Source organism: Oncorhynchus mykiss, chromosome 27 (genome assembly GCF_057628025.1).
Source record: "Oncorhynchus mykiss isolate SJ-2025 chromosome 27, ASM5762802v1, whole genome shotgun sequence".
Taxonomy (NCBI): domain Eukaryota; kingdom Metazoa; phylum Chordata; class Actinopteri; order Salmoniformes; family Salmonidae; genus Oncorhynchus; species Oncorhynchus mykiss.
Window position 1 is genome coordinate 47,786,734 of NC_143048.1, and position 26,398 is coordinate 47,813,131.

At 45.2% G+C, this 26,398-nt stretch overlaps 1 protein-coding gene across 1 annotated transcript in view; it reads left to right on the top strand.

The window, feature by feature from the left end:
• Window positions 1–4,379: 4,379 nt before the first annotated feature.
• The window catches only part of fndc3a (fibronectin type III domain containing 3A), a 176,131-nt gene continuing 154,112 nt past the window's right edge, over window positions 4,380–26,398 (top strand). Inside the window, exons 1-2 of the mRNA XM_036965064.2 lie at window positions 4,380–4,768; window positions 15,129–15,276. Of these exons, the coding sequence (XP_036820959.1) occupies window positions 15,169–15,276 (108 nt within the window). The 5' untranslated portion in view covers window positions 4,380–4,768; window positions 15,129–15,168. The remainder of the gene's footprint in view (window positions 4,769–15,128; window positions 15,277–26,398) is intronic.

A 26,398-nucleotide genomic window follows, 5' to 3' on the forward strand; every position in this document is an offset into this window, starting at 1 on the left:
CCTGGATCATCGCAGCTAGCTAGCTGCAATCCGAGTTGCTACTCCTGGCTAATGTCTCTGTCCCGAAGCAAGCACCAATTGGCCTGGAGATAGCCCATGCTAGGCACATCTCCCGGCTAGCCACTCCTTGGGTTACAATGCCTATTTTGCCAATTGGCCTGGACCCCTCTTCTACACAAAGCCCTGCTAATTTATCACGACTGGACTACCGACGTAATCTGCCTGAGGGTTATTTTTTGCAACAGGCCCCTCCGTCGCGACGTCCCCTGAATGTCCATCTGCTAGCCTGCTAGCCGCGGCCCGCTAGTTTTCTACAGCATATCGGAATGTTAGTTGAATCGGTCCATCTGCCAATTTCTTGGGCCACTATACCTATTTTGCCAATTGGACTGTGCACCTTTACTACATGGAACCCTACAAATCCGTCACGGCTGGTCTGCCGACGGAACCACACGAGGAGGCTACAACAGACTTCTTCTGCCGCAACACACCTCGAAGGCCCTTCGGCTAGCTTGCTAGCCGCGGCCCGCTAGCTGTCTGAATCGTCGTGTCTCCAGTCAGCTTAACGACTCACTGTCCCCTATGATCACTCGGCTACGCATGCCTCTCCCTAATGTCAATGTGCCCTGTCCGTTGCTGTTCTGGTTAGTGATTATTGTCTTATTTCACTGTAGAGGCTCTAGCCCTGCTCAATATGCCTTAGCTAACCCTTCAGTTCCACCTCACACACATGCGGTGACATCATCTGGTTTAAATGATGTTTCTAGAGACAATATCTCTCTGATCGTCACTCTATGCCTAGGTTTACATTCCCTGTATTCACATCCTACCATACCTTTGTCTGTACATTATGCCTTGAATCTATTCTATCGCGCCCAGAAACCTGCTCCTTTTACTCTCTGTTCCGGACAAACGAGACGACCAGTTCTTATAGCCTTTAGCCCTACCCATATCCTACTTCTCCTCTGTTCCTCTGGGGATGTAGAGTTTAATCCAGGCTCAGCAGTGCCTAGCTCCACTCCCATTCCCCAGGCACTCTCATTTGTTGACTTCTGTAACTGTAAAAGCCTTGGTTTCATGCTTGTTAACATTGGAAACCTCCACAAGTTTGTATTATTCGCTGCCTTAGCACACTCTGCCAACCCGGATGTCCTAGTCATGTCTGAAACCTGGCTTAGGAAGACCACCAAAAACTCTGAAATCTCCATCCCTAACTATAACATTTTACGACAAGATAGAACTGCCAAACGGGGCGGAGTGGCAATCTACTGCAGAGATTGACAGAACTCTGCAGGTTTACTATTCAGGTCTGTGCCCAAACAATTCGAGCTTCTACTTCTAAAAATCCTCCTTTCCAGAAACAAGTCTCTCACTGTTGCCGCTTGCTATATGCCACCCTCTTTCCTCAGCTGTGCCCTGGACACCCATCTATTTTCAGAGCTCGCGCTGCTAGGTGACCTGAACTGGGACATGCTGAATATTAGGATTTTTGTATTTTGTATTTTGAATTTTGCGCTTTGCAATTTCAACAGAGGTTGTCGAGGCGGGACGCTAGCGGAACACCTAGCCCAAAGAGGATTTATTAACTCTATCAGAGAAGTAGTTGGTGAACCAGGCGAGGCAGTCATTTGAGAAACCAAGGCTGTTGAGACTGCCGATAAGAATGTGGTGATTGACAGAGTCAAAAGCCTTGGCCAGATCGATGAATACGGCTCTCCAATATCTCTCTTATCGATGGCAGTTATGATATCGTTTAGTACCTTGAGCGTGGCTGAGGTGCACCGATGACCAGCTCGGAAGCCAGATTGCAAAGCGGAGAAGGTACTTGGGATTCGAAATGGTCGGTGATCTGTTTGTTAACACGGCTTTCGAAGACTTGAGAAAGGCAGGGCAGAATGGATATAGGTCTGTAGCAGTTTGGTTCTGGAGTATCTCCCCCTTTTGAAGAGGTGGATGACCGCGGCAGCTTTCCAATCTTTGGGGATCTCAGACGATATGAAAGAGAGGTTGAACAGGCTAGTAATAGGGGTTGCAACAATTTCGGCAGATAATTTTAGAAAGAGACGGTCCAGATTGTCTAGCCCGGCTGATTTGTAAAGGTCCAGATTTTGCAGCTCTTTCAGAACATCAGCTATCTGGATTTAGGTGAAGGAGAAATGGGGAGCCTTGGGCAAGTTGCTGTGGGGGGTGCAGGGCTGTTGACCGGGGTAGGGGAAGCCAGGTGGAAAGCATGGCCAGCCATAGAAAATGTTTTCTTGAAATTCTCAATGATAGTGGATGTATCGGTGGTGACACTGTTTCCTAGCCTCAGTGCAGTGGGCAGCGGGGAGGAGGTGCTCTTATTCTCCATGGACTTTACAGTGTCCCAGAACTTTTGGGAGTTTGTGCTGCAGGATGAAATTTTATTTTTGAAAAAGCTAGCCTTACCTTTCCTAACTGACTGTGTATATTGGTTCCTAACTTCCCTGAAAAGTTGCATATCGCTGGGGCTATTCGATGCAAATGCAGAATGCCACAGGATGTTTTTGTGCTGGTCAAGTGCAGTCAGGTCTCTATCTGTTCCTGGTTCTAAAAAATGTTGACTGGGGCATGCTTATTTAAGATAGTGAGGAAAGCACTTTTAAAAATAACTAGGCATCTTCTATTGATGGAATGAGGTCAATATCCTTCCAGGATATCTGGGCCAGGTCGATTAGAAAGGCCTGCTCGCTGATGTGTTTTAGGGAGCGTTTGACAGGGATGAGGGGTGGTCGTTTGACCGCAGACCCATTACGGATGCAGGCAGTGATCGCTGAGATCTTGGTTGAAGACTTTGGAGGGCAAGTTGGTTAGGATGATTTCTATGGGGGTGCCCGTGTTTACGGATTTGGGGTTGTACCTGGTAGGTTCATTGATAATTTGTGTGAGATTGAGGGCATCAAGTTTAGATTGTAGGATGGCTGGGGTGTTAATTAATTAAGTGTGGCAAATCGGAGGGCCTGTTGTCCGGACCTCTGGCAGTCTCTATGTGGGTGCCACAGGGTTCAATTCTTGGGCCGACTCTCTTGTCTGTATATATCAATGATGTCGCTCCTGCTGCTGGTAATTCTCTGATCCACCTCTACGCAGACAACACCATTCTGCCCTTCTTTGGACACTGTGCTAACTAACCTCCAGACGAGCTTCAATGCCATACAACTCTTCTTCTGTGGTCTCCAACTGCTCTTAAATGCAAGTAAAACTAAATGCATGCTCTTTAACCGATCGCTGCCCGTACCTGCCCGTCCGTCCAGCATCACTACTCTGGACGGTTCTGACTTAGAATATGTGGACAACTACAAATACCTGGGTGTCTGGTTAGACTGTAAACTCTCCTTCTAGACTCACATTAAGCATCTCCAATCCAAAATGTAATCTAGAATCTGCTTCCTATTTCGCAACAAAGCATCCTTCACTCATGCTGCCAAACATACCCTCTTAAAACTGACTGTCCTACCGATCCTCGACTTCGGCGATGTCATTTACAAAATAGCCCCCAACACTCTACTCAACAAATTGGATACAGTGCCATCCGTTTTGTCACCAAAGCCCCGCCTTAATATCAGTTCACTGGTCACCATAGCAGCACCCACCCGCAACACGTGCCCTAGTAGGTATATTTCACTGGTCACCCCCAAAGCCAATTCCGCCTTTCCTCACAGATCTCTGCTGCCAATGACTGGAATGAACTGCAAAAATCACTGGAGCTGGAGACTCTTATCTCCCTCACTAACTTCAAGCACCAGCTGTCAGAGCAGCTCACAGATCATTGCACCTGTACATAGCCCATCTGTAAATAGCCCATCCAACTACCTCATCCCCATACTGTATTTATTTATTTAGCTCCTTTGCACCCCAGTATCTCTGCTTGCACATTCATCTTCTGCACATCTATCACTCCAGTGTTTAATTGCTGTATCGTAATTACCTTGTCACTATGGCTTATTTTATTGCCTTACCTCCCTTATTTTACCTCATTTGCACATACTGTATATATGCTTTTTTTCCCCCTACTGTATTATTGACTGTATGTTTGTTTATTCCATGTGTAACTCTATTGTTGTATGTGTCGAACTGCTTGCTTTACCTTGGCCAGGTCGCAGTTGTAAATGAGAACTTGTTCTCAACTAGCCTACCTGCTTAATTAAATAAAGATGAAAAAAAAAAAATATATATAATAAATACTATGCAAGCCAGTCTTTATTGGCTAACAGTTGAGTAAAGATTGACTTGAATCACTTATTGTTTTTGATAAGAAACATTGAAACTCCCATCCATCTCATATGAACAGCATCCATCACAAGTGAACAGCAAACCTGGCTTTAAAAAAAACACATTTCTGGATTTCGGCTCCAGAGAAAACGTCTGTGATGCGCATGCGTACGAAGAGTTGTGTACATTCTTCTGCGAGTCAGTGCTAGAGACGGTTTGCGTTATGTGCGGACCGGAGCTGGGTTAACGATCACAAAAGTGTCAAGAATAGCAGCTCATTTAGCATTTTTTTTTTGTTGGGGGGGTGGGGAAACAGAGAATCTCGAAATAGCCACTTTAAAACATGTCACATAGCCAAAATCTGACTGACTACTTACTTAACGTGAGTTAACAGTACCTAGCCAGCTAACTACAACAGTATCAGGTGCTGCTTGCCTGTGCTAACTAATTATCTTCGACGATTATAGCTACTTACAGTAACTAGCTAACTTCATCAATATTAATCACATTGCTGCCGCCGAGCAAGGAAACAACTGTGGTGAGTAGCATTTGGTGACATACATTTGGTGCTAATTAGCAACTAGCGTAGATAGCTAACTTAGCTACATGAGACAGTCTTGACTTGTTGTGTAACGTTTAATGCTAGGAAGCTAAACATGAGTTTTAAGCTATCCGAATGTAGCTATCGTCAGTGTGAATGTTAGTGTCGCGTGTTGTTTTTGTTTATAGTCGCTATTAGCGTGTTAATAATAGCAGCTACATGTGTTGTAGGTAGGCCATTTTTAAAGCTAAGTTTTAGCTAGTTAGTTGGCTATTAAACGGCCTACTACAACACCTGTAGCTGGCTTTCACCATAGACGCTAACTGCTTTACCGCCAAGTATTGGCGATAGTATGTATCTGACCGGGGAGTTTTTGTTAAAACCCTCGACGAAAGGCTAAACATGAACACGCATCGATTGCGGTACGTTTTTGGGAACACATTTTAAAGGTTTAGGGTTTCCACACAGCCATGTTTTACAACCCTTGTTTACGGAATACAGACGGAAGATGGAGTGGACTGCCTGTGCTATCTGCTCTCTGAACACCTGTGTGTGTGGACGGAAGATGGACGCCACAGACGTCTTGTCACAAAAAAATGCTGTAGGCTGGAACTGAAGTTTAAAACCGGTTAAAACTAGGAGTGTAAAGGTTCACCAAACCCATGGTTCGGTACTATTGCGGTTTAGGTCCACGGTGCGATTATCGGTACAGAGATAAAATGAAATGGCCTTCACAATGTTCTTTGCGTAGTCTTTTTATTATCACATTGTATTTATCACATGCACCTTCCCGTGGAAATGCTTAGTTACAAGCCTTTTAACCAACAATGTAGTTCAATAAATAGTTAAGAAAATATTTACTAAATATACTAAAGTGTTTGTGTGTATGAGATTTTTTATATATATATATATATATATATATATATTTTTTTTTGTATTTATTTAAGTAACACAACAAAATAACAACTACGCTACAGGTTATGTATAGGTAATGTGTTAATGTATTTATTGTGGAACCCCACTACTCTTCCTGGGGTCCAAACATATTAAAGCACTTAAATTATTTTTTTTGTTGTAAAACAGTACATATAATTTTATTATACCACTACATATCTAGAAAACCAAATGTTTAATAGCACCATACAACAATATCACAATGTATGCATGTGTCTCTTAACAGTCCTCGCTGTTCCATAAAGGTGTATTTTTACCTGTATAAAAAAAAAGATTCTACTGCTTCATCAGTTACCTGATGTGGAATAGAGTTCCATGTAGTCATGTCTCTATGTAGTACTGTGGAATAGAGTTCCATGTAGTCATGGCTCTATGTAGTACTGTGGAATAGAGTTCCATGTAGTCATGGCTCTATGTAGTACTGTGGAATAGAGTTCCATGTAGTCATGGCTCTCTGTAGTACTGTGGAATAGAGTTCCATGTAGTCATGGCTCTCTGTAGTACTGTGGAATAGAGTTCCATGTAGTCATGGCTCTATGTAGTACTGTGGAATAGAGTTCCATGTAGTCATGGCTCTATGTAGTACTGTGGAATAGAGTTCCATGTAGTCATGGCTCTATGTAGTACTGTGGAATAGAGTTCCATGTAGTCATGGCTCTATGTAGTACTGTGGAATAGAGTTCCATGTAGGCATGGCTCTATGTAGTACTGTGGAATAGAGTTCCATGTAGTCATGGCTCTATGTAGTACTGTGGAATAGAGTTCCATGTAGTCATGGCTCTATGTAGTACTGTGGAATAGAGTTCCATGTAGTCATGGCTCTATGTAGTACTGTGGAATAGAGTTCCATGTAGTCATGGCTCTATGTAGTACTGTGGAATAGAGTTCCATGTAGTCATGGCTCTATGTAGTACTGTGGAATAGAGTTCCATGTAGTCATGGCTCTATGTAGTACTGTGGAATAGAGTTCCATGTAGTCATGGCTCTATGTAGTACTGTGGAATAGAGTTCCACGTAGTCATGGCTCTAGGTAGTACTGTGGAATAGAGTTCCATGTAGTCATGGCTCTAGGTAGTACTGTGCACCTCCCATAGTCTGTTCTGGACTTGGGGACTGTGAGGAGACCTCTGGTGGCATGTCTTGTGGGGTATGCATAGGTGTCTGAGCTGTGTGCAAGTATTTTAAACTGGCAGCTCGGTACATTCATCTTGTCAACACCTCTTTATAAAAACAAGCAGTGATTAAGTCAATCTCGCTTCTACTTTGAGCCATGAGAGATTGATATGCATGTCATTAATGTTAGCTCACTGTGTACTTTTTTAAGGGGCAGCTGTGCTGCCCTGTTCTATATTAAGGGACTATGCATAGATAATAAACAGTGAGTAGCACCAGTGTGACACTGCGTAGTATAGAGGTCCTGCATGGCAGGAAACTTAGCCCCAGTGATGTACTGGGCTGTAGGCACTACCCTCTGTAGCGCCTTACGGTCAGATGCCGAGCAATTGCCGTACCAGAAAGTGGTACCAGAAAGTCAACTAACCCAAGCCTGATGGTCAACTAACCCAAGCCTGATGGTCAACTAACCCAAGCCTGATGGTCAACTAACCCAAGCCCGATGGTCAACTAACCCAAGCCCCATGGTCAACTAACCCAAGCCCGATGGTCAACTAACCCAAGCCCGATGGTCAACTAACCCAAGCCCGATGGTCAACTAACCCAACAACTAACCCAAGCCCGATGGTCCACTAACCCAAGCCCGATGGTCCACTAACCCAAGCCCGATGGTCCACTAACCCAAGCCCGATGGTCCACTAACCCAAGCCCGATGGTCAACTAACCCAAGCCCGATGGTCAACTAACCCAACAACTAACCCAACAACTAACCCAAGCCCGATGGTCAACTAACCCAAGCCCGATGGTCCACTAACCCAAGCCCGATGGTCAACTAACCCAAGCCCGATGGTCAACTAACCCAAGCCTGATGGTCAACTAACCCAAGCCTGATGGTCAACTAACCCAAGCCCGATGGTCCACTAACCCAAGCCCGATGGTCCACTAACCCAAGCCCGATGGTCCACTAACCCAAGCCCGATGGTCCACTAACCCAAGCCCGATGGTCCACTAACCCAAGCCCGATGGTCCACTAACCCAAGCCCGATGGTCCACTAACCCAAGCCCGATGGTCCACTAACCCAAGCCCGATGGTCCACTAACCCAAGCCCGATGGTCCACTAACCCAAGCCCGATGGTCCACTAACCCAAGCCCGATGGTCAACTAACCCAAGCCCGATGGTCCACTAACCCAAGCCTCCACCATGTTTAGTTTTATGACTGCTGTGAAAGACATTTTAAATGAAACGTTCAGTCCAAGTTGTTCACAAATGAGTGAAGTGAACAACCACGGGCTGTATGTGCTCAGGGTCTCTGAATATGAGTGCTGTTCTAGGATCAGTTATCCTCTCTTATTTATTACAATCTTGAAGATATAACTGATCTTCGATCAGCGGTCCTACTCTTGATAATCTACATTTAGCCCCAGATACAGTATTTCTCCAGTCCAGGTGTCCTATATAAGAGTGGTCATTACAGCTGCCGAGAGTAGGCTACTGGTTTTTGGGACAGACTCAGGAAGGCAGTTGTGCTGTTTATAACCACCCGAAACTGAAAAACACAACTATCACAACTATTTGTGCTTGTTTCGGTACTGTGTTGAGGTTGAGTGTAAGAAACATTTTCACGCGAAACTCCTCTGATCTCAGTTTGTCAGATTTTGTTCTTTATGCACAATTATTGCCTGAGATATTGAAAGTCATTTGCATTTGGGGTGGACATTTTGAGGAAATTAAAATGTTCACCAGTAATGTAACGTCATAGTTCCTAAGTATTGTAGTTAAGGATGTTCTCTTTGTGACCTCATGACTGAGTAAAGACCAATCTCTGTTTCCTCAGACCACTTGACTTATGTCTACACCCCATTCCCTATATAGTGCACTGCTTTCAACCAGGGCCAATAGGGTGCCTTTGAACCCGGGCCAATAGGGTGCCTTTGAACCAGGGCCAATGGGGTGCCTTTGAACCCGGGCCAATGGGGTGCCTTTGAACCAGGGCCAATGGGGTATAGGGTGCCATTTTGGAGGCATCCTTGACCTTAACCATGACTCATCTTCTCCATCTATAGGTGTTTGCCACTCCTCCTCCATAATTCCCCCCCCATGTTAAAAAACTAACTACGCCCCTTCTCTCTCTCTGTTGTCTCTCGCTCTCTTGCTCATCTTTCTTGCTAAATGATGGAAGTCATTTAAAAAAAAAAATGTTTTCTTTCTCACCCTGACTCTCACTGACACCAATTCAATTCTGTAGTAGTAGAAAGTGGTCCACTTATTTTTGCAGGGTGCTGTACTCTGGGCCATTTTCTCTTGCCATTGGGCCACTGCAGTCAGATCTTGAGAGGAGGCAATGACTGTGAGTCGTGTAATTGCCTATAACCCTGCCTGCCTGGGGTTAGCTCCGTTGCATTATAGCACTGCGTGGGTGTCGGGTAGACGGGGGGACTTGGACTGGAGCTGGGCTGACAGGTCAGTGAGAGGACCCTTAAGTGTTTGTACTCTAGCAAAGGGGAGGGCTAGTATTCACATGGCCACTTAACATAATTGTGTGTGACCCACTTAGAGAGAGGTGTGTATGAGCTGTCCTCAAGGCCTGCTACAGTAGAAGTCAGTTCTCTCAGGCCCCCAGCTCCAATGAGCTGTCCTCTAGGCCTGCTACAGTAGAAGTCAGTTCTCTCAGGCCCCCAGCTCCAATGAGCTGTCCTCTAGGCCTGCTACAGTAGAAGTCAGTTCTCTCAGGCCCCCAGCTCCAATGAGCTGTCCTCTAGGCCTGCTACAGTAGAAGTCAGTTCTCTCAGGCCCCCAGCTCTGATCAGTTAGCCGAAGTCTACGCCCTTTCGTCTGTGATTGGTCACCTGTAGGGATTCTTCAATAATGTCTTTGTTGTCATTCAATCAGAGGCAACTGGTTTTCATGCATTTTTTTTTTTAAATTGAGAAATACTGCACCAAACATCTTTAGTTGCACCCCTACGCAGACGACACCATTCTGTATACTTCCGGCCCTTCTTTGGACACTGTGTTAACAACTCTCCAGGCAAGCTTCAATGCCATACAACTCTCCTTCCGTGGCCTCCAATTGCTCTTAAATACAAGTAAAACTAAATGCATGCTCTTCAACCGATCGCTACCTGCACCTACCCGCCTGTCCAACATCACTACTCTGGACGGCTCTGACTTAGAATACGTGGACAACTACAAATACTTAGGTGTCTGGTTAGACTGTAAACTCTCCTTCCAGACCCATATCAAACATCTCCAATCCAAAGTTAAATCTAGAATTGGCTTCCTATTTCGCAACAAAGCATCCTTCACTCATGCTGCCAAACATACCCTTGTAAAACTGACCATCCTACCAATCCTCGACTTTGGCGATGTAATTTACAAAATAGCCTCCAATACCCCTACTCAACAAATTGGATGCAGTCTATCACAGTGCAATCCGCTTTGTCACCAAAGCCCCATATACTACCCACCATTGCGACCTGTACGCTCTCGTTGGCTGGCCCTCGCTTCATACTCGTCGCCAAACCCACTGGCTCCATGTCATCTACAAGACCCTGCTAGGTAAAGTCCCCCCTTATCTCAGCTCGCTGGTCACCATAGCATCTCCCACCTGTAGCACACGCTCCAGTAGGTATATCTCTCTACCTCTCTTTCCGTAGATCTCCCGGAACCTAGATGTGGTAATATTCGTATTTACAGATGGTAAACAAGTGTGTTATTTAAGGCACATGGAAGTGCACATGTTGAAGAAGGGATTTCTGCCATAAAACGCATTTTGATCAAATGTTTTGCATTCAAATGATGAGTAGTGATGATGCCGGGCCTAGTTTCCTGAAATGAGTCACATGACACACCCTGTGTGTTTTTAATAAAATCAACTATACGCGTTGACCTTGTCTGATGCTTTAAGCTTACCGTTTGATGAAATAAGACACAAATGACTCGAGGGAAGCCAGAGATCTAGAGGTAAGAGGGAAAAACATGAACCCGACTCAACCGTTCTCTTCCTGCAGGCTTTCTCAGATTCTGCCATTACTCTCCTGAAGTTGTAATAGGCTGCATGAGGAGTAGCCCATCCTTTTATCCCCTCACTTGGGCATATGCCAATTTATTTTTTCTACCGATCTGCGTGCCACTTATGGTTTTCATATGCACATAAAGACACAACTGTTTTTAGGAAAATATCTCCCTCATTGTCATGTGGTTAATCAAACTTATATCTAAATGAAAATGATAGAAACCTAAACTTCTATTGCCAAATTTCAGGTAGAAATTGCAGGTTGAAAATATTGTGATTTAAAAATAAATAAATAATAAAAAAATCCTATAAATTGCATTGGCTACTCATGGCCTGTCTGCAACGAACTCGAAACATTGTATCAACTATTTTTAACTTGGGTTAGACCTCAAGCTTGCTCTAGCAAACTTGCAACATTGTATAAAATATTTTGGGACCTCGAGTTTACTGTGCTAGTGAGCTCGGGACAGACACAGCTGTCGGCTATTTGCACAATGGATAAGAAGCAGTGTTTGACTTGGGCGGGCGGCAGTTGCTCACTGGACAGCGTCTAAAATGTTCTACTGCTTGAGCTCCTGTTCATCTTTAAAGAATATTTGTTCAAAAGTGTTGTAGAGCTCCTGTCTAAATATAAACAGTACAAGCACCCAAAATGAGTATTTACAGATGGTATGTAAGTTTAGCACTGATCAGAAGTAATCGGGTAGGCCTATTTTATGACTTTCCACCTGATCAGCGCATGACATTTTTCCCTTTCATGCTCACCCTGGCCATCCTACAATCTAAGCTTGATGCCCTCAATCTCACACAAATTATCAATGAACCTACCAGGTACAACCCCAAATCCGTAAACACAGGCACCATCATAGATATCATCCTAACCAACCTGCCCTCCAGACCCGACTGCCCTTGACCAGCACAAAATGTTGCATCCTGTAGCACAAACTCAAAAGTTATGGGACACTGTAAAGTCCATTGAGAATAAGAGCACCTCATCCCATCTGCCCACTGCACTGAGGCTAGGAAACACTGTCACCACCGATAAATCCACTAAAATTGAGAATTTCAAAAACATTTTTCTACGGCTGGCCATGCTTTCCACCTGGCTTCCCCTACCCTGGTCAACATCCCTGCACCACCCACAGCAACTTGCCCAAGCCTCCCCCACTTCTCCTTCACCTAAATCCAGATAGCTGATGTTCTGAAAGAGCTGCAAAATCTGAACCCCTACAAATCAGCCGGGCTAGACAATCTGGACCGTCTCTTTCAAAAATTATTAGCCAAAATTGTTGCAACCCCTATTACTAGCCTGTTCAACCCCTCTTTTGTGTCGTCTGAGATTCCCGAAGATTGGAAAGCTGCTGCGGTCATCCCCCTCTTCAAAGGTGGTGACACTCTAGACCCAAACTGCTCAAGACCTAAATCTATCCTACCCTGCCTTTCTAAGGTCTTCGAAAGCCAAGTTAACAAACAGATCACCGACCATTTCGAATCCCAAGTACCTTCTCCGCTTTGCAATCTGTTTTCCGAGCTGGTCATGGCTGCACCTCAGCCACGCTCAAGGTACTAAACGATTTCATAACCGCCATCGATAAGAGACAATACTGTGCAGCCGTCTTCATCGACCTGGCCAAGGCTTTCAACTCTGTCAAACACCACATTCTTATCGGCAGACTCGACAGCCTTGGTTTCTCAAATGACTGCCTCGCCTGTTTCACCAACAACTTCTCAGACAGAGTTCAGTGTGTCAAATCGGAGGGTCTGTTGTCCAGATCTGGCAGTCTCTATGGGGGTGCCACAGGGTTCAATTCTCGGGCCGACTTTTTTTTTTCTGTATACATCAACGATGTCGCTCTTGCCGCTGGTGATTCTCTGATCCACCTCTACGCAGACGACACCATTCTGTATACTTTTGGCCCTTCTTTGGACTCTGTGTTAACTAACCTCCAGACGAGCTTCAATGCCATACAGCTCTCCGTCCGTGGCCTCCAACTGCTCTTAAATGCAAGTAAATCTAAATGCATGCTCTTCAACCGATTGCTACCAGCACCTGCCTGCCCGTCCAGCATCACTACTCTGGACGGTTCTGACTTAGAATATGTGGACGTCTACAAATACCTAGGTGTCTGGTTAGATTTTAAACTCTCCTTCCACACTCACATTAAGCATCTCCAATCTAACATTAAATCTAGAATCGGCTTCCTATTTCGCAAGAGAGCCTCCTTCACTCACGCTGCCAAACACAGCCTCGTAAAACTGACTATCCTACCGATCCTCGACTTCGACGATGTCATTTACAAAATAGCCTCCAACACTCTACTTAGACTGCATCCAGTTTGCTATCACAGTGCCATCTGTTTTGTCACCAAAGCCCCATATACTACCCACCACTGCGACCTGTACGCTCTCGTTGGCTGACCCTCTTTATGTAACTATTGTAATTCTCAATGGATGTAAAAACAGACTTTGTTTGTTTGGGATAAAGGAACAATGAGCCCAACATTAGTGGTGGTACCAATTAAGCCAATCAGAAATACTGTCAGATCCCCAAATGTTCACATTTAAGTGCCTATATTTGTGCGCTGGCCTTCTATGTGTAATCAGGCCAGGTAGCCTATAGGCCTGCTTCTATGTGTAATCAGGCCAGGTAGCCTATAGGCCTGCTTCTATGTGTAATCAGGCCAGGTAGCCTATAGGCCTGCTTCTGTGTAATCAGGCCAGGTAGCCTATAGGACTGCCTCTATGTGTAATCAGGCCAGGTAGCCTATAGGCCTGCCTCTATGTGTAATCAGGCCAGGTAGCCTATAGGACTGCCTCTATGTGTAATCAGGCCAGGTAGCCTATAGGCCTGCCTCTATGTGTAATCAGGTGCGTGTCCTTACTCAACATTGACAGGAGCACTCCAAACACTAGATAATGACTAAATTTAATTGACAAAACTCACAAGTGGAATTAAATTAACTTGTTTTTCACTAGTTTAGCAGCATAGGCTGTGCACTCTGCAAACAATGTGTCCACTCTGACAATGAGGACGTAAGACCGAAATAGTAATATCGAATGCATTAAAATAAGTGACCTTAACCAAAGTAACGCACATTATAGATGAGAAGGCTAAATGTACTACTGGTGATATATTCACCAGTATGGGGAATTGATAGACACTAACAATCAAACACACAAACGATTCACACAATGAAGTTATGAAACAATGAATGTGCACAAATTGGCAGGAAAGAGAGAACATTCTGGAGAGAGGAAGTGCATTGTGCATCTGGTTGCTGCATGGTCAATTCGACTTCTGAGTGGGCCACATGCAGCATTTACGGTGATACGGCCTCCGCAGAATTCAGGGGCATATTCACACTTCTTGCGCTTCGCAGAGCAACGCAGAGCTGTTGTGAAGAAATTTTAGGAAGTGAGTTTGTGTTTATCCACCCCCGCCTACCGTCAACCGGTCTTGTCAGTGCGGAGCTATACAGAGCCCATCGCATTGTTACACCGTTTAGGGGGCACATGGCACATAGCTCGATTTGGCCTCCGCATGACTCCGGAAGCTCTGCGATTGTGTCATACCCTTCATATGGAGCTTCCGACCACATTTTAGAATCAAGCGTCAATTTGGTTTTAGTCTAGGCCTCCGCAATGGAGTTGTTCACTGAGCTGGGCGCGCGTGTGCGCTACTGCTCGACTAAAATCTTGGTCGACCAACAGCTTATCAACCAAACAGTCGAACACTTTATGCTAGGGAACAGTCTTCCCTAGCATAAAGTGTACTACTGTAGACCAGGGTCCGTAGGGTCCTATGTAGGGGATAGGGTACCATTTGTTACACAGCTGGAACATCTTTCTGAATGTATATCCATGGCGTTGTATTGATTGCTGTTCCGTTCTTTTGATTTTGCTTTCGGGGGGGAACTTTAATGTGCTGTTTCTCGCAGCTTTAAAAAGCCTTTTTTTGTTGTAAAGAGCCCCGACTGTCGAAGGACATGCATATAGCGGTGGTGTTCTAGGCTCTTTGCTTACGTCCGTATCGGGGCGGCAGGGTAGCCTAGTGGTTAGAGCGTTGGACTAGTAACCGAAAGGTTGCAAGTTCAAACCCCCGAGCTGACAAGGTACAAATCTGTCGTTCTGCCCCTGAACAGGAACCCACTGTTCCTAGGCCATCATTGAAAATAAGAATTTGTTCTTAACTGACTTGCCTATAAAGGTACATTTTTATATATATCCATGCCCGTCCGTTCATGCCATCCGTTCATGCCATTGTTGTGTTCCAGGAACTTGGAGTGCCTGGTCGGTGTTGTGAATGAGGGAGTCATGGCAGACCACACCCCCCCACTGGAGTCCGGCCAGATACTCAGCCCCGACCTCCCGCTCCTCGCCTCGCCTCCCCCTGCCATGGTCAACGGAGAGGGACCTCAGCAGGTACTGTCACATTCTATTACATTCTATAATGCCCTGAAAACTGGACCCCAGCAGGTACTGTCACATTCTATTACATTCTATAATGTATAGGCCCTGAATACTGGACCCCAGCAGGTACTGTCACATTCTATTACATTCTATAATGTATAGGCCCTGAATACTGGACCCCAGCTGTTACTGTCACATTCTATTACATTCTATAATGTATAGGTCCTGAATACTGGACCCCAGCAGGTACTGTCACATTCTATAATGTATAGGCCCTGAATACTGGACCCCAGCAGGTACTGTCACATTCTATAATGTATAGGCCCTGAATACTGGACCCCAGCTGGTACTGTCACATTCTATTACATTCTATAATGTATAGGCCCTGAATACTGGACCCCAGCAGGTACTGTCACATTCTATAATGTATAGGCCCTGAATACTGGACCCCAGCTGGTACTGTCACATTGTATTACATTCTATAATGTATAGGCCCTGAATACTGGACCCCAGCAGGTACTGTCACATTCTATAATGTATAGGCCCTGAATACTGGACCCCAGCAGGTACTGTCACATTCTATAATGTATAGGCCCTGAATACTGGACCCCAGCAGGTACTGTCACGTTCTATAATGTATAGGCCCTGAATACTGGACCCCAGCAGGTACTGTCACATTCTATAATGTATAGGTCCTGAATACTGGACCCCAGCAGGTACTGTCACATTCTATAATGTATAGGCCCTGTATACTGGACCCCAGCAGGTACTGTCACATTCTATAATGTATAGGCCCTGAATACTGGACCCCAGCTGTTACTGTGATAGAGTGGATTGTTTTAACTGGAGTTAGGATTTGTCCCTCTGTGAACTCTCGAGGTTGTAAATCTTGTACCTATGTTTACTGTCTGGGCTTGTTTAGGGAACTAAACCTACTTGGCTGTGTTAAGCCCCTTCTGACACTGGAGCTGTAGGTATAATACCACAGTAATGTCTTCCTAAAAGCTTTCCATAAACCTTCATCTTTCTGCAACGTTAGTTATAGTGACCGTTAGTACAGTAATAGTGATTGTTAGTACAGTAATAGTGATTGTTAGTACAGTAATAGTGATTGTTAGTACTGGTAATAGTGATTGTTAGTACAGTAATAGTGATTGTTAGTACAGTAATAGTGATTGTTAGTACAGTAATAGTGATTGTTAGTACAGTAATAGTGATTGTTAGTACTGGTAATAGTGATTGTTAGTACTGGTAATAGTGATTGTTAGTACTGGTAATAGTGATTGTTAGTACTGGTAATAGTGATTGTTAGTACTGGTAATAGTGATTGTTAGTACTGGTGATGGTGACTGTTAGTACTGGTAATAGTGATTGTTAGTACTGGTAATAGTGATTGTTAGTACTGGTAATAGTGATTGTTAGTACTGGTAATAGTGATTGTTAGTACTGGTAATAGTGACTGTTAGTACTAGTGATGGTGACCGTTAGTACTGGTAATGGTGACCGTTAGTACTGGTAATGGTGACCGTTAGTACTGGTGACCGTTAGTACTGGTGACCGTTAGTACTGGTGACCGTTAGTACTGGTGACCGTTAGTACTGGTGACCGTTAGTACTGGTAATGGTGACTGTTAGTACTGGCGATGGTGACTGTTAGTACTGGTGATGGTGTCCGTTAGTACTGGTAATGGTGTCTGTTAGTACTGGTAATGGTGTCCGTTAGTACTGGTGACCGTTAGTACTGGTAATGGTGTCTGTTAGTACTGGTGACGGTTAGTACTGGTAATGGTGTCTGTTAGTACTGGTGACCGTTAGTACTGGTAATGGTGACCGTTAGTACTGGTAATAGTGACCGTTAGTACTGGTGACCGTTAGTACTGGTAATAGTGACCGTTAGTACTGGTGATAGTGACCGTTAGTACTGGTGATAGTGTCTGTTAGTACTGGTAATGGTGACCGTTAGTACTGGTAATGGTGTCTGTTAGTACTGGTGTCCGTTAGTACTGGTAATGGTACTGGTAATAGTGACCGTTAGTACTGGTAATAGTGACCGTTAGTACTGGTGATAGTGACCGTTAGTACTGGTGAGAGTGACCGTTAGTACTGGTGAGAGTGACCGTTAGTACTGGTGAGAGTGACCGTTAGTACTGGTGAGAGTGACCGTTAGTACTGGTGAGAGTGACCGTTAGTACTGGTGAGAGTGACCGTTAGTACTGGTGAGAGTGACCGTTAGTACTGGTGAGAGTGACCGTTAGTACTGGTGAGAGTGACCGTTAGTACTGGTGAGAGTGACCGTTAGTACTGGTGAGAGTGACCGTTAGTACTGGTGAGAGTGACCGTTAGTACTGGTGAGAGTGACCGTTAGTACTGGTGAGAGTGACCGTTAGTACTGGTGAGAGTGACCGTTAGTACTGGTGATAGTGTCTGTTAGTACTGGTAATGGTGACCGTTAGTACTGGTAATGGTGTCTGTTAGTACTGGTGTCCGTTAGTACTGGTAATGGTGTCTGTTAGTACTAGTGATAGTGACCGTTAGTACTGGTAATAGTGACCGTTAGTACTGGTAATAGTGACCGTTAGTACTGGTAATAGTGACCGTTAGTACTGGTAATAGTGACCGTTAGTACTGGTAATAGTGACCGTTAGTACTGGTAATGGTATCTGTTAGTACTGGTAATGGTGTCCGTTAGTACTGGCGATGGTGACTGTTAGTACTGGCGATGGTGACTGTTAGTACTGGCGATGGTGACTGTTAGTACTGGCGATGGTGACTGTTAGTACTGGCGATGGTGACTGTTAGTACTGGTGATGGTGACCGTTAGTACTGGTGACTTTGTACTGGCGATGGTGTCCGTTAGTACTGGTAATGGTGTCTGTTAGTACTAGTGATAGTGACCGTTAGTACTGGTAATAGTGACCGTTAGTACTGGTAATAGTGACCGTTAGTACTGGTAATAGTGACCGTTAGTACTGGTGAGAGTGACCGTTAGTACTGGTAATAGTGACCGTTAGTACTGGTGAGAGTGACCGTTAGTACTGGTGAGAGTGACCGTTAGTACTGGTGAGAGTGACCGTTAGTACTGGTAATAGTGACCGTTAGTACTGGTAATAGTGACCGTTAGTACTGGTAATAGTGACCGTTAGTACTGGTGATAGTGACCGTTCGTACTGGTGATAGTGTCTGTTAGTGTTGGTAATGGTGTCCGTTAGTACTGGTAATGGTGTCTGTTAGTACTGGTGACCGTTAGTACTGGTAATGGTGTCTGTTAGTACTGGTAATGGTGTCCGTTAGTACTGGTAATGGTGTCTGTTAGTACTGGTGACCGTTAGTACTGGTAATGGTGACCGTTAGTACTGGTAATAGTGACCGTTAGTACTGGTAATAGTGACCGTTAGTACTGGTGATAGTGACCGTTAGTACTGGTAATAGTGACCGTTAGTACTGGTAATAGTGACCGTTAGTACTGGTGAGAGTGACCGTTAGTTCTGGTGACCGTTAGTACTGGTAATGGTGTCTGTTAGTACTGGTAATGGTGTCCGTTAGTACTGGTGATGGTGTCTGTAAGTACTGGTAATGGTGTCCGTTAGTACTGGTAATGGTGTCTGTTAGTACTGGTGACCGTTAGTACTGGTAATGGTGACCGTTAGTACTGGTGACCGTTAGTACTGGTAATAGTGACCGTTAGTACTGGTAACCGTTAGTACTGGTAATAGTGACCGTTAGTGCTGGTAATAGTGACCGTTAGTACTAGTGATAGTGACCGTTAGTACTGGTAATAGTGACCGTTAGTACTGGTAATAGTGACCGTTAGTACTGGTAATAGTGACCGTTAGTACTGGTAATAGTGACCGTTAGTACTGGTAATAGTGACCGTTAGTACTGGTAATAGTGACCGTTAGTACTGGTGAGAGTGACCGTTAGTACTGGTGAGAGTGACCGTTAGTACTGGTGAGAGTGACCGTTAGTACTGGTGAGAGTGACCGTTAGTACTGGTGAGAGTGACCGTTAGTACTGGTGAGAGTGACCGTTAGTACTGGTGAGAGTGACCGTTAGTACTGGTGAGAGTGACCGTTAGTACTGGTGAGAGTGACCGTTAGTACTGGTGAGAGTGACCGTTAGTACTGGTGAGAGTGACCGTTAGTACTGGTGAGAGTGACCGTTAGTACTGGTGAGAGTGACCGTTAGTACTGGTGAGAGTGACCGTTAGTACTGGTGAGAGTGACCGTTAGTACTGGTGAGAGTGACCGTTAGTACTGGTGAGAGTGACCGTTAGTACTGGTGAGAGTGACCGTTAGTACTGGTGAGAGTGACCGTTAGTACTGGTGAGAGTGACCGTTAGTACTGGTGAGAGTGACCGTTAGTACTGGTGATAGTGACCGTTAGTACTGGTGATAGTGACCGTTAGTACTGGTGATAGTGACCGTTAGTACTGGTGATAGTGACCGTTAGTACTGGTGAGAGTGACCGTTAGTACTGGTGAGAGTGACCGTTAGTACTGGTGAGAGTGACCGTTAGTACTGGTGAGAGTGACCGTTAGTACTGGTGAGAGTGACCGTTAGTACTGGTGAGAGTGACCGTTAGTACTGGTGAGAGTGACCGTTAGTACTGGTGAGAGTGACCGTTAGTACTGGTGAGAGTGACCGTTAGTACTGGTGAGAGTGACCGTTAGTACTGGTGAGAGTGACCGTTAGTACTGGTGAGAGTGACTGTTAGTACTGGTGATAGTGACCGTTCGTACTGGTGATAGTGTCTGTTAGTACTGGTAATGGTGACCGTTAGTACTGGTAATGGTGTCTGTTAGTACTGGTGTCCGTTAGTACTGGTAATGGTGTCTGTTAGTACTAGTGATGGTGTCCGTTAGTACTGGTAATGGTGTCTGTTAGTACTGGTGACCGTTAGTACTGGTGATAGTGTCTGTTAGTACTGGTAATGGTGTCCGTTAGTACTGGCGATGGTGACTGTTAGTACTGGTGATGGTGACCGTTAGTACTGGTAATGGTGTCCGTTAGTACTGGTAATGGTGTCCGTTAGTACTGGCGATGGTGACCGTTAGTACTGGTGACGGTGTCCGTTAGTACTGGTAATGGTGTCCGTTAGTACTGGTAATGGTGTCCGTTAGTACTGGTAATGGTGTCCGTTAGTACTGGTAATGGTGTCCGTTAGTACTGGTAATGGTATCTGTTAGTACTGGTAATGATATCCGTTAGTACTGGCGATGGTGACTGTTAGTACTGGCGATGGTGACTGTTAGTACTGGCGATGGTGACTGTTAGTACTGGCGATGGTGACTGTTAGTACTGGCGATGGTGACTGTTAGTACTGGCGATGGTGACCGTTAGTACTGGTGACTTAGTACTGGCGATGGTGACTGTTAGTACTAGTGATGGTGACTGTTAGTACTAGTGTGGTGACTGTTAGTACTTGTGATGGTGACTTAGTACTAGTGATGGTGACTTAGTACTAGTGATGGTGACCGTTAGTACTGGTAATGGTGTCTGTTAGTACTGGTAATGGTGTCTGTTAGTACTGGTAATGGTGTCTGTTAGTACTGGTAATGGTGTCTGTTAGTACTGGTAATGGTGTCTGTTAGTACTGGTAATGGTGTCTGTTAGTACTGGTAATGGTGTCCGTTAGTACTGGTGACCGTTAGTACTGGTGATAGTGTCTGTTAGTACTGGTGATAGTGTCTGTTAGTACTGGTAATGGTGTCTGTTAGTACTGGTAATGGTGTCCGTTAGTACTGGCGATGGTGACTGTTAGTACTGGTAATGGTGACCGTTAGTACTGGTGACTTAGTACTGGCGATGGTGACCGTTAGTACTGGCGATGGTGACTGTTAGTACTGGTGACCGTTAGTACTGGCAATGGTGACCGTTAGTACTGGTAATGGTGACCGTTAGTACTGGTGACTTAGTACTGGCGATGGTGACTGTTAGTACTGGTGACCGTTAGTACTGGCGATGGTGACCGTTAGTACTGGTGATAGTGTCTGTTAGTACTGGTGATGGTGACCGTTAGTGCTGGTAATGGTGACCGTTAGTACTGGTAATAGTGACCGTTAGTACTGGTGATGGTGACCGTTAGTGCTGGTAATGGTGTCCGTTAGTACTGGTAATAGTGACCGTTAGTACTGGTGATGGTGACCGTTAGTACTGGTGATGGTGACCGTTAGTGCTGGTGATGGTGACCGTTAGTACTGGTGATGGTGACCGTTAGTACTGGTAATGGTGTCTGTTAGTACTGGTAATGGCGACCGTTAGTACTGGTGACCGTTAGTAGTGGTGACCGTTAGTACTGGCGATGGTGACCGTTAGTACTGGCGATGGTGACTGTTAGTACTGGTGACCGTTAGTACTGGTAATGGTGACCGTTAGTACTGGTGACCTTTAGTACTGGTAATGGTGTCTGTTAGTACTGGTAATGGTGACCGTTAGTACTGGTAATGGTGTCCGTTCATACTGGTGATGGTGTCCGTTAGTACTGGTAATGGTGACCGTTAGTACTGGTAATGGTGACCGTTAGTACTGGTAATGGTGACCGTTAGTACTGGTAATGGTGACCGTTAGTACTGGTGTCCGTTAGTACTGGTAATGGTGACCGTTAGTACTGGTGTCCGTTAGTACTGGTAATGGTGACCGTTAGTACTGGTAATAGTGACCGTTAGTACTGGTGATGGTGACTGTTCGTACTGGTAATGGTGACCGTTAGTACTGGTGATAGTGATCGTTAGTACTAGTAGTAATGATCATTAGTAAGTGATGGTGATGGTAATGGTGACCGTTAGTACTGGTAATGGTGACCGTTAGTACTGGTAATGGTGACCGTTAGTACTGGTGTCCGTTAGTACTGATGATGGTGACCGTTAGTGCTGGTGATGGTGACCGTTAGTACTGGTGATGGTGACCGTTAGTACTGGTGATGGTGACCATTAGTACTGGTAATGGTGACCGTTAGTACTAGTGATAGTGATCGTTAGTACTAGTAGTAATGATCATTAGTAAGTGATCATTAGTTATTGAAATAATGGTAATTAGTAATACTAATTAGTAATAACGATTGATTAATAGTATTAGTAGTAATTTAATTTGTGCACATTTATTTCACTTTAAAGTGAGTGCTAGTCGTTATAATTGTTAGTACTAGTAGTGATCGTTAGTACTGGTAATAGTGATCGTTAGTACTGGTAATAGTGATTGTTAGTACTAGTAATAGTTTGGTACATGGGATACTCTGTCTGTTCCTTTCCTAACCTGCGTTTGCAGCTACGGTCACTAACTCAACGGCTAGGAGGTATCACTTCTGTCGTGAATAAGAGTTCAAAGTTCATACCATTCGCAACCAAAGCTCATGCTGATGTTGGCTTCGTTCTGTAATTATTATCTGAACCATTCTGACATCGGACCGTCATCCTACCTCATTGGAACAGAGTTATATTGTCGTCAAGGCTTTATATAGGAAGGGAGAGGAGGGCGTGTTTGAGAAGTTTTATAGCCCATTTCCCTTCACAGAGGCGGGCCACTGAGTGAGTAGCAATATCTTATGAAATCTCACATTTTAGAAGCTAAAATAACATTTCATCCCATCACGAATAATTTCATATTCAAACATTTAAATTGAACAACAATTCCATGTGAATCCGATAACTCTGATGTGTAGACTTTCCACTGTAGAGTTTGTCATCTTATCATTGATGAGAATGTATCAGATGACAACCGAACTGACATCATATTCATTAAGTACCACCGCAAATGTTCAGTTGTTCGGATTACCAGAATATAGTTCATTTCCCCCCACATTCTGACGTTTCCAGAATCTCTGTGTTAACCAAGGGGTTTTGCAAAAGTAACCTTAGTAGGGTAGAGAGAGGAAAAAGGGGGGAAGAGGTTTTTATGACTGTCATAAACCTACCCTCAGGCCAACGTCATGACAACACACATTACTTTTAAAGTTATATTGCACAATAAAATCAGAATTATTTCCATAGTGGTCGCTATGATACAGTAATATAAAGACTACGTGTGTGTGTGTGTGTGTGTGTGTAATTTACATATCTCCATCTGGCTTTCAGGGGTCATCTTATATATATTTTTTTAATGATAAATTCAGTGCAGTTATTAGCCTTGGTATTTAGCTAATGAATGATAGGCTATGCGTAAGCGTATAACGTTTTTTTTGCCCGTGTCTTGCACAATACTGTTGGCCTCTCTCCTTAAAAAAATAAAAACCGTCTTTGCTCTTGGAGAAGCGTGAAAAGCTAGACTAGAATGGCTTGCTGGAAGCTACTTCTTTTTCAGCATTTCTTACACTAATAGACTATTGGAAGAGGGAAGCAAAGCTCTTGTTTGTTGAATGTTAAATACGGCAGCCAGTAGAACTCATGGCCACAGCCGGGGACCCTGAAAGAAGAGAACGCAGGATGGCGGTAGGCGATATAGCTGGTATTTGTTCAGACCCCTTAGCCATTCAATCTTCCCGAAGAGACTAGAATGCCATCTCCATGTTTTACTCTAGTCCTATATTATTCAAGCATGTCATTACAATGATGAAGATCAGGACAACAAAACATTTCAGTTAACTGTTGAAAGCGAGGGAGGGATGAAGCAATGAGTCCGCCTACTAATTATGCAAATGTTAAACGGGCCCTATAATGCTTCAACATCTAATTGGCTAGTCTATAATGAACTTTGTAGGCCGCGTGTCCTGCGCCAGCATCACGTTCTCTCCCAGGTTCATGGTTTGAAACAAGGTGCATAATTCCAGTCCGTATAATACAGTAATGATGCACGCTCAACGAGATTAGCTCTGTCGTCTCTTCACTCTGGCCAGCTCAACGAGATTAGCTCTGTCGTCTCTTCACTCTGGCCAGCTCAACGAGATTAGCTCTGTCGTCTCTTCACTCTGGCCAGCTCAACAAGATTAGCTCTGTCGTCTCTTCACTCTGACCAGCTTGATACGTCATCTGTAGTCTCTTCACTCTGACCAGCTCAACAAGATTTGCTCTGTCGTCTCTTCACTCTGACCAGCTTGATACGTCATCTGTCGTCTCTTCACTCTGACCAGCTCAACAAGATTAGCTCTGTCGTCTCTTCACTCTGATCAGCTCAACAAGATTAGCTCTGTCGTCTCTTCACTCTGACCAGCTCAACAAGATTTGCTCTGTCGTCTCTTCACTCTGATCAGCTCAACAAGATTAGCTCTGTCGTTTTTTCACTCTGACCAGCTCAACAAGATTAGCTCTGTCGTCTCTTCACTTTGACCAGCTCAACAAGATTAGCTCTGTCGTCTCTTCACTCTGACCAGCTCAACAAGATTTGCTCTGTCATCTCTTCACTCTGATCAGCTCAACAAGATTAGCTCTGTCGTTTTTTCACTCTGACCAGCTCAACAAGATTAGCTCTGTCGTCTCTTCACTTTGACCAGCTCAACAAGATTAGCTCTGTCGTCTCTTCACTCTGACCAGCTCAACAAGATTTGCTCTGTCGTCTCTTCACTCTGACCAGCTCAACAAGATTTACTCTGTCGTCTCTTCACTCTGACCAGCTCAACAATATTAGCTCTGTCGTCTCTTCACTCTGATCAGCTCAACAATATTAGCTCGGTCGTCTCTTCACTCTGACCAGCTCAACAAGATTAGCTCTGTAGTCTCTTCACTCTGGCCAGCTTGATAAGTCATATGTAGTCCCTTTACTCCGACCATCTTGATAAGTAAGGAGAAGGGGAGGTCCTATATAGGAGGGGAGAAGGAAGGGGAGGTCCTATATCTGGGGGGAGAAGGAAGGGGAGGTCCTATATCTGGGGGGAGAAGGAAGGGGAGGTCCTATATCTGGGGGGAGAAGGAAGGGGAGGTCCTATATCTGGGAGGAGAAGGAAGGGGAGGTCCTATATCTGGGAGGAGAAGGAAGGGGATGTCCTATATCTGGGAGGAGAAGGAAGGGGAGGTCATATATCTGGGAGGAGAAGGAAGGGGAGGTCCTATATCTGGGAGGAGAAGGAAGGGGAGGTCCTATATCTGGGAGGAGAAGGAAGGGGAGGTCCTATATCTGGGAGGAGAAGGAAGGGGAGGTCCTATATCTGGGAGGAGAAGGAAGGGGAGGTCCTATATCTGGGAGGAGAAGGAAGGGGAGGTCCTATATCTGGGAGGAGAAGGAAGGGGAGGTCCTATATCTGGGAGGAGAAGGAAGGGGAGGTCCTATATCTGGGGGGAGAAGGAAGGGGAGGTCCTATATCTGGGAGGAGAAGGAAGGGGAGGTCCTATATCTGGGAGGAGAAGGAAGGGGATGTCCTATATCTGGGAGGAGAAGGAAGGGGAGGTCATATATCTGGGAGGAGAAGGAAGGGGAGGTCCTATATCTGGGAGGAGAAGGAAGGGGAGGTCCTATATCTGGGAGGAGAAGGAAGGGGAGGTCCTATATCTGGGAGGAGAAGGAAGGGGAGGTCCTATATCTGGGAGGAGAAGGAAGGGGAGGTCCTATATCTGGGAGGAGAAGGAAGGGGAGGTCCTATATCTGGGAGGAGAAGGAAAGGGAGGTCCTATATCTGGGAGGAGAAGGAAGGGGAGGTCCTATATCTGGGAGGAGAAGGAAGGGGAGGTCCTCTATCTGGGAGGAGAAGGAAGGGGAGGTCCTATATCTGGGAGGAGAAGGAAGGGGAGGTCCTATATCTGAGAGGAGAAGGAAGGGGAGGCCCTATATACGGTAAGATGTGGAAGGGGAGGAGTAGGGAAGGGAAGCTCCTTTATACAGGAAGATGTGGCGGGGAGGAGGGCTCTGGACCTCCTGACAGAGCGATGCAGTGAGGAGGATCTGTGGCAATGGTTGCTGACCACTCTGCCACTGAGCTTTACTGGCTAGTCGCCTCGAGGCAGACACTACTAGCCACCACAATCTGTCTCTGACCTTTACTGGCTAGTCGCCTCGAGGCAGACACTACCAGCCACCACAGTCTGTCTCTGACCTTTACTGGCTAGTCGCCTCGAGGCAGACACTACCAGCCACCACAGTCTGCCACTGACCTTTACTGGCTAGTCGCCTCGAGGCAGACACTACCAGCCACCACAGTCTGTCTCTGACCTTTACTGGCTAGTCGCCTCGAGGCAGACACTACCAGCCACCACAGTCTGTCTCTGACCTTTACTG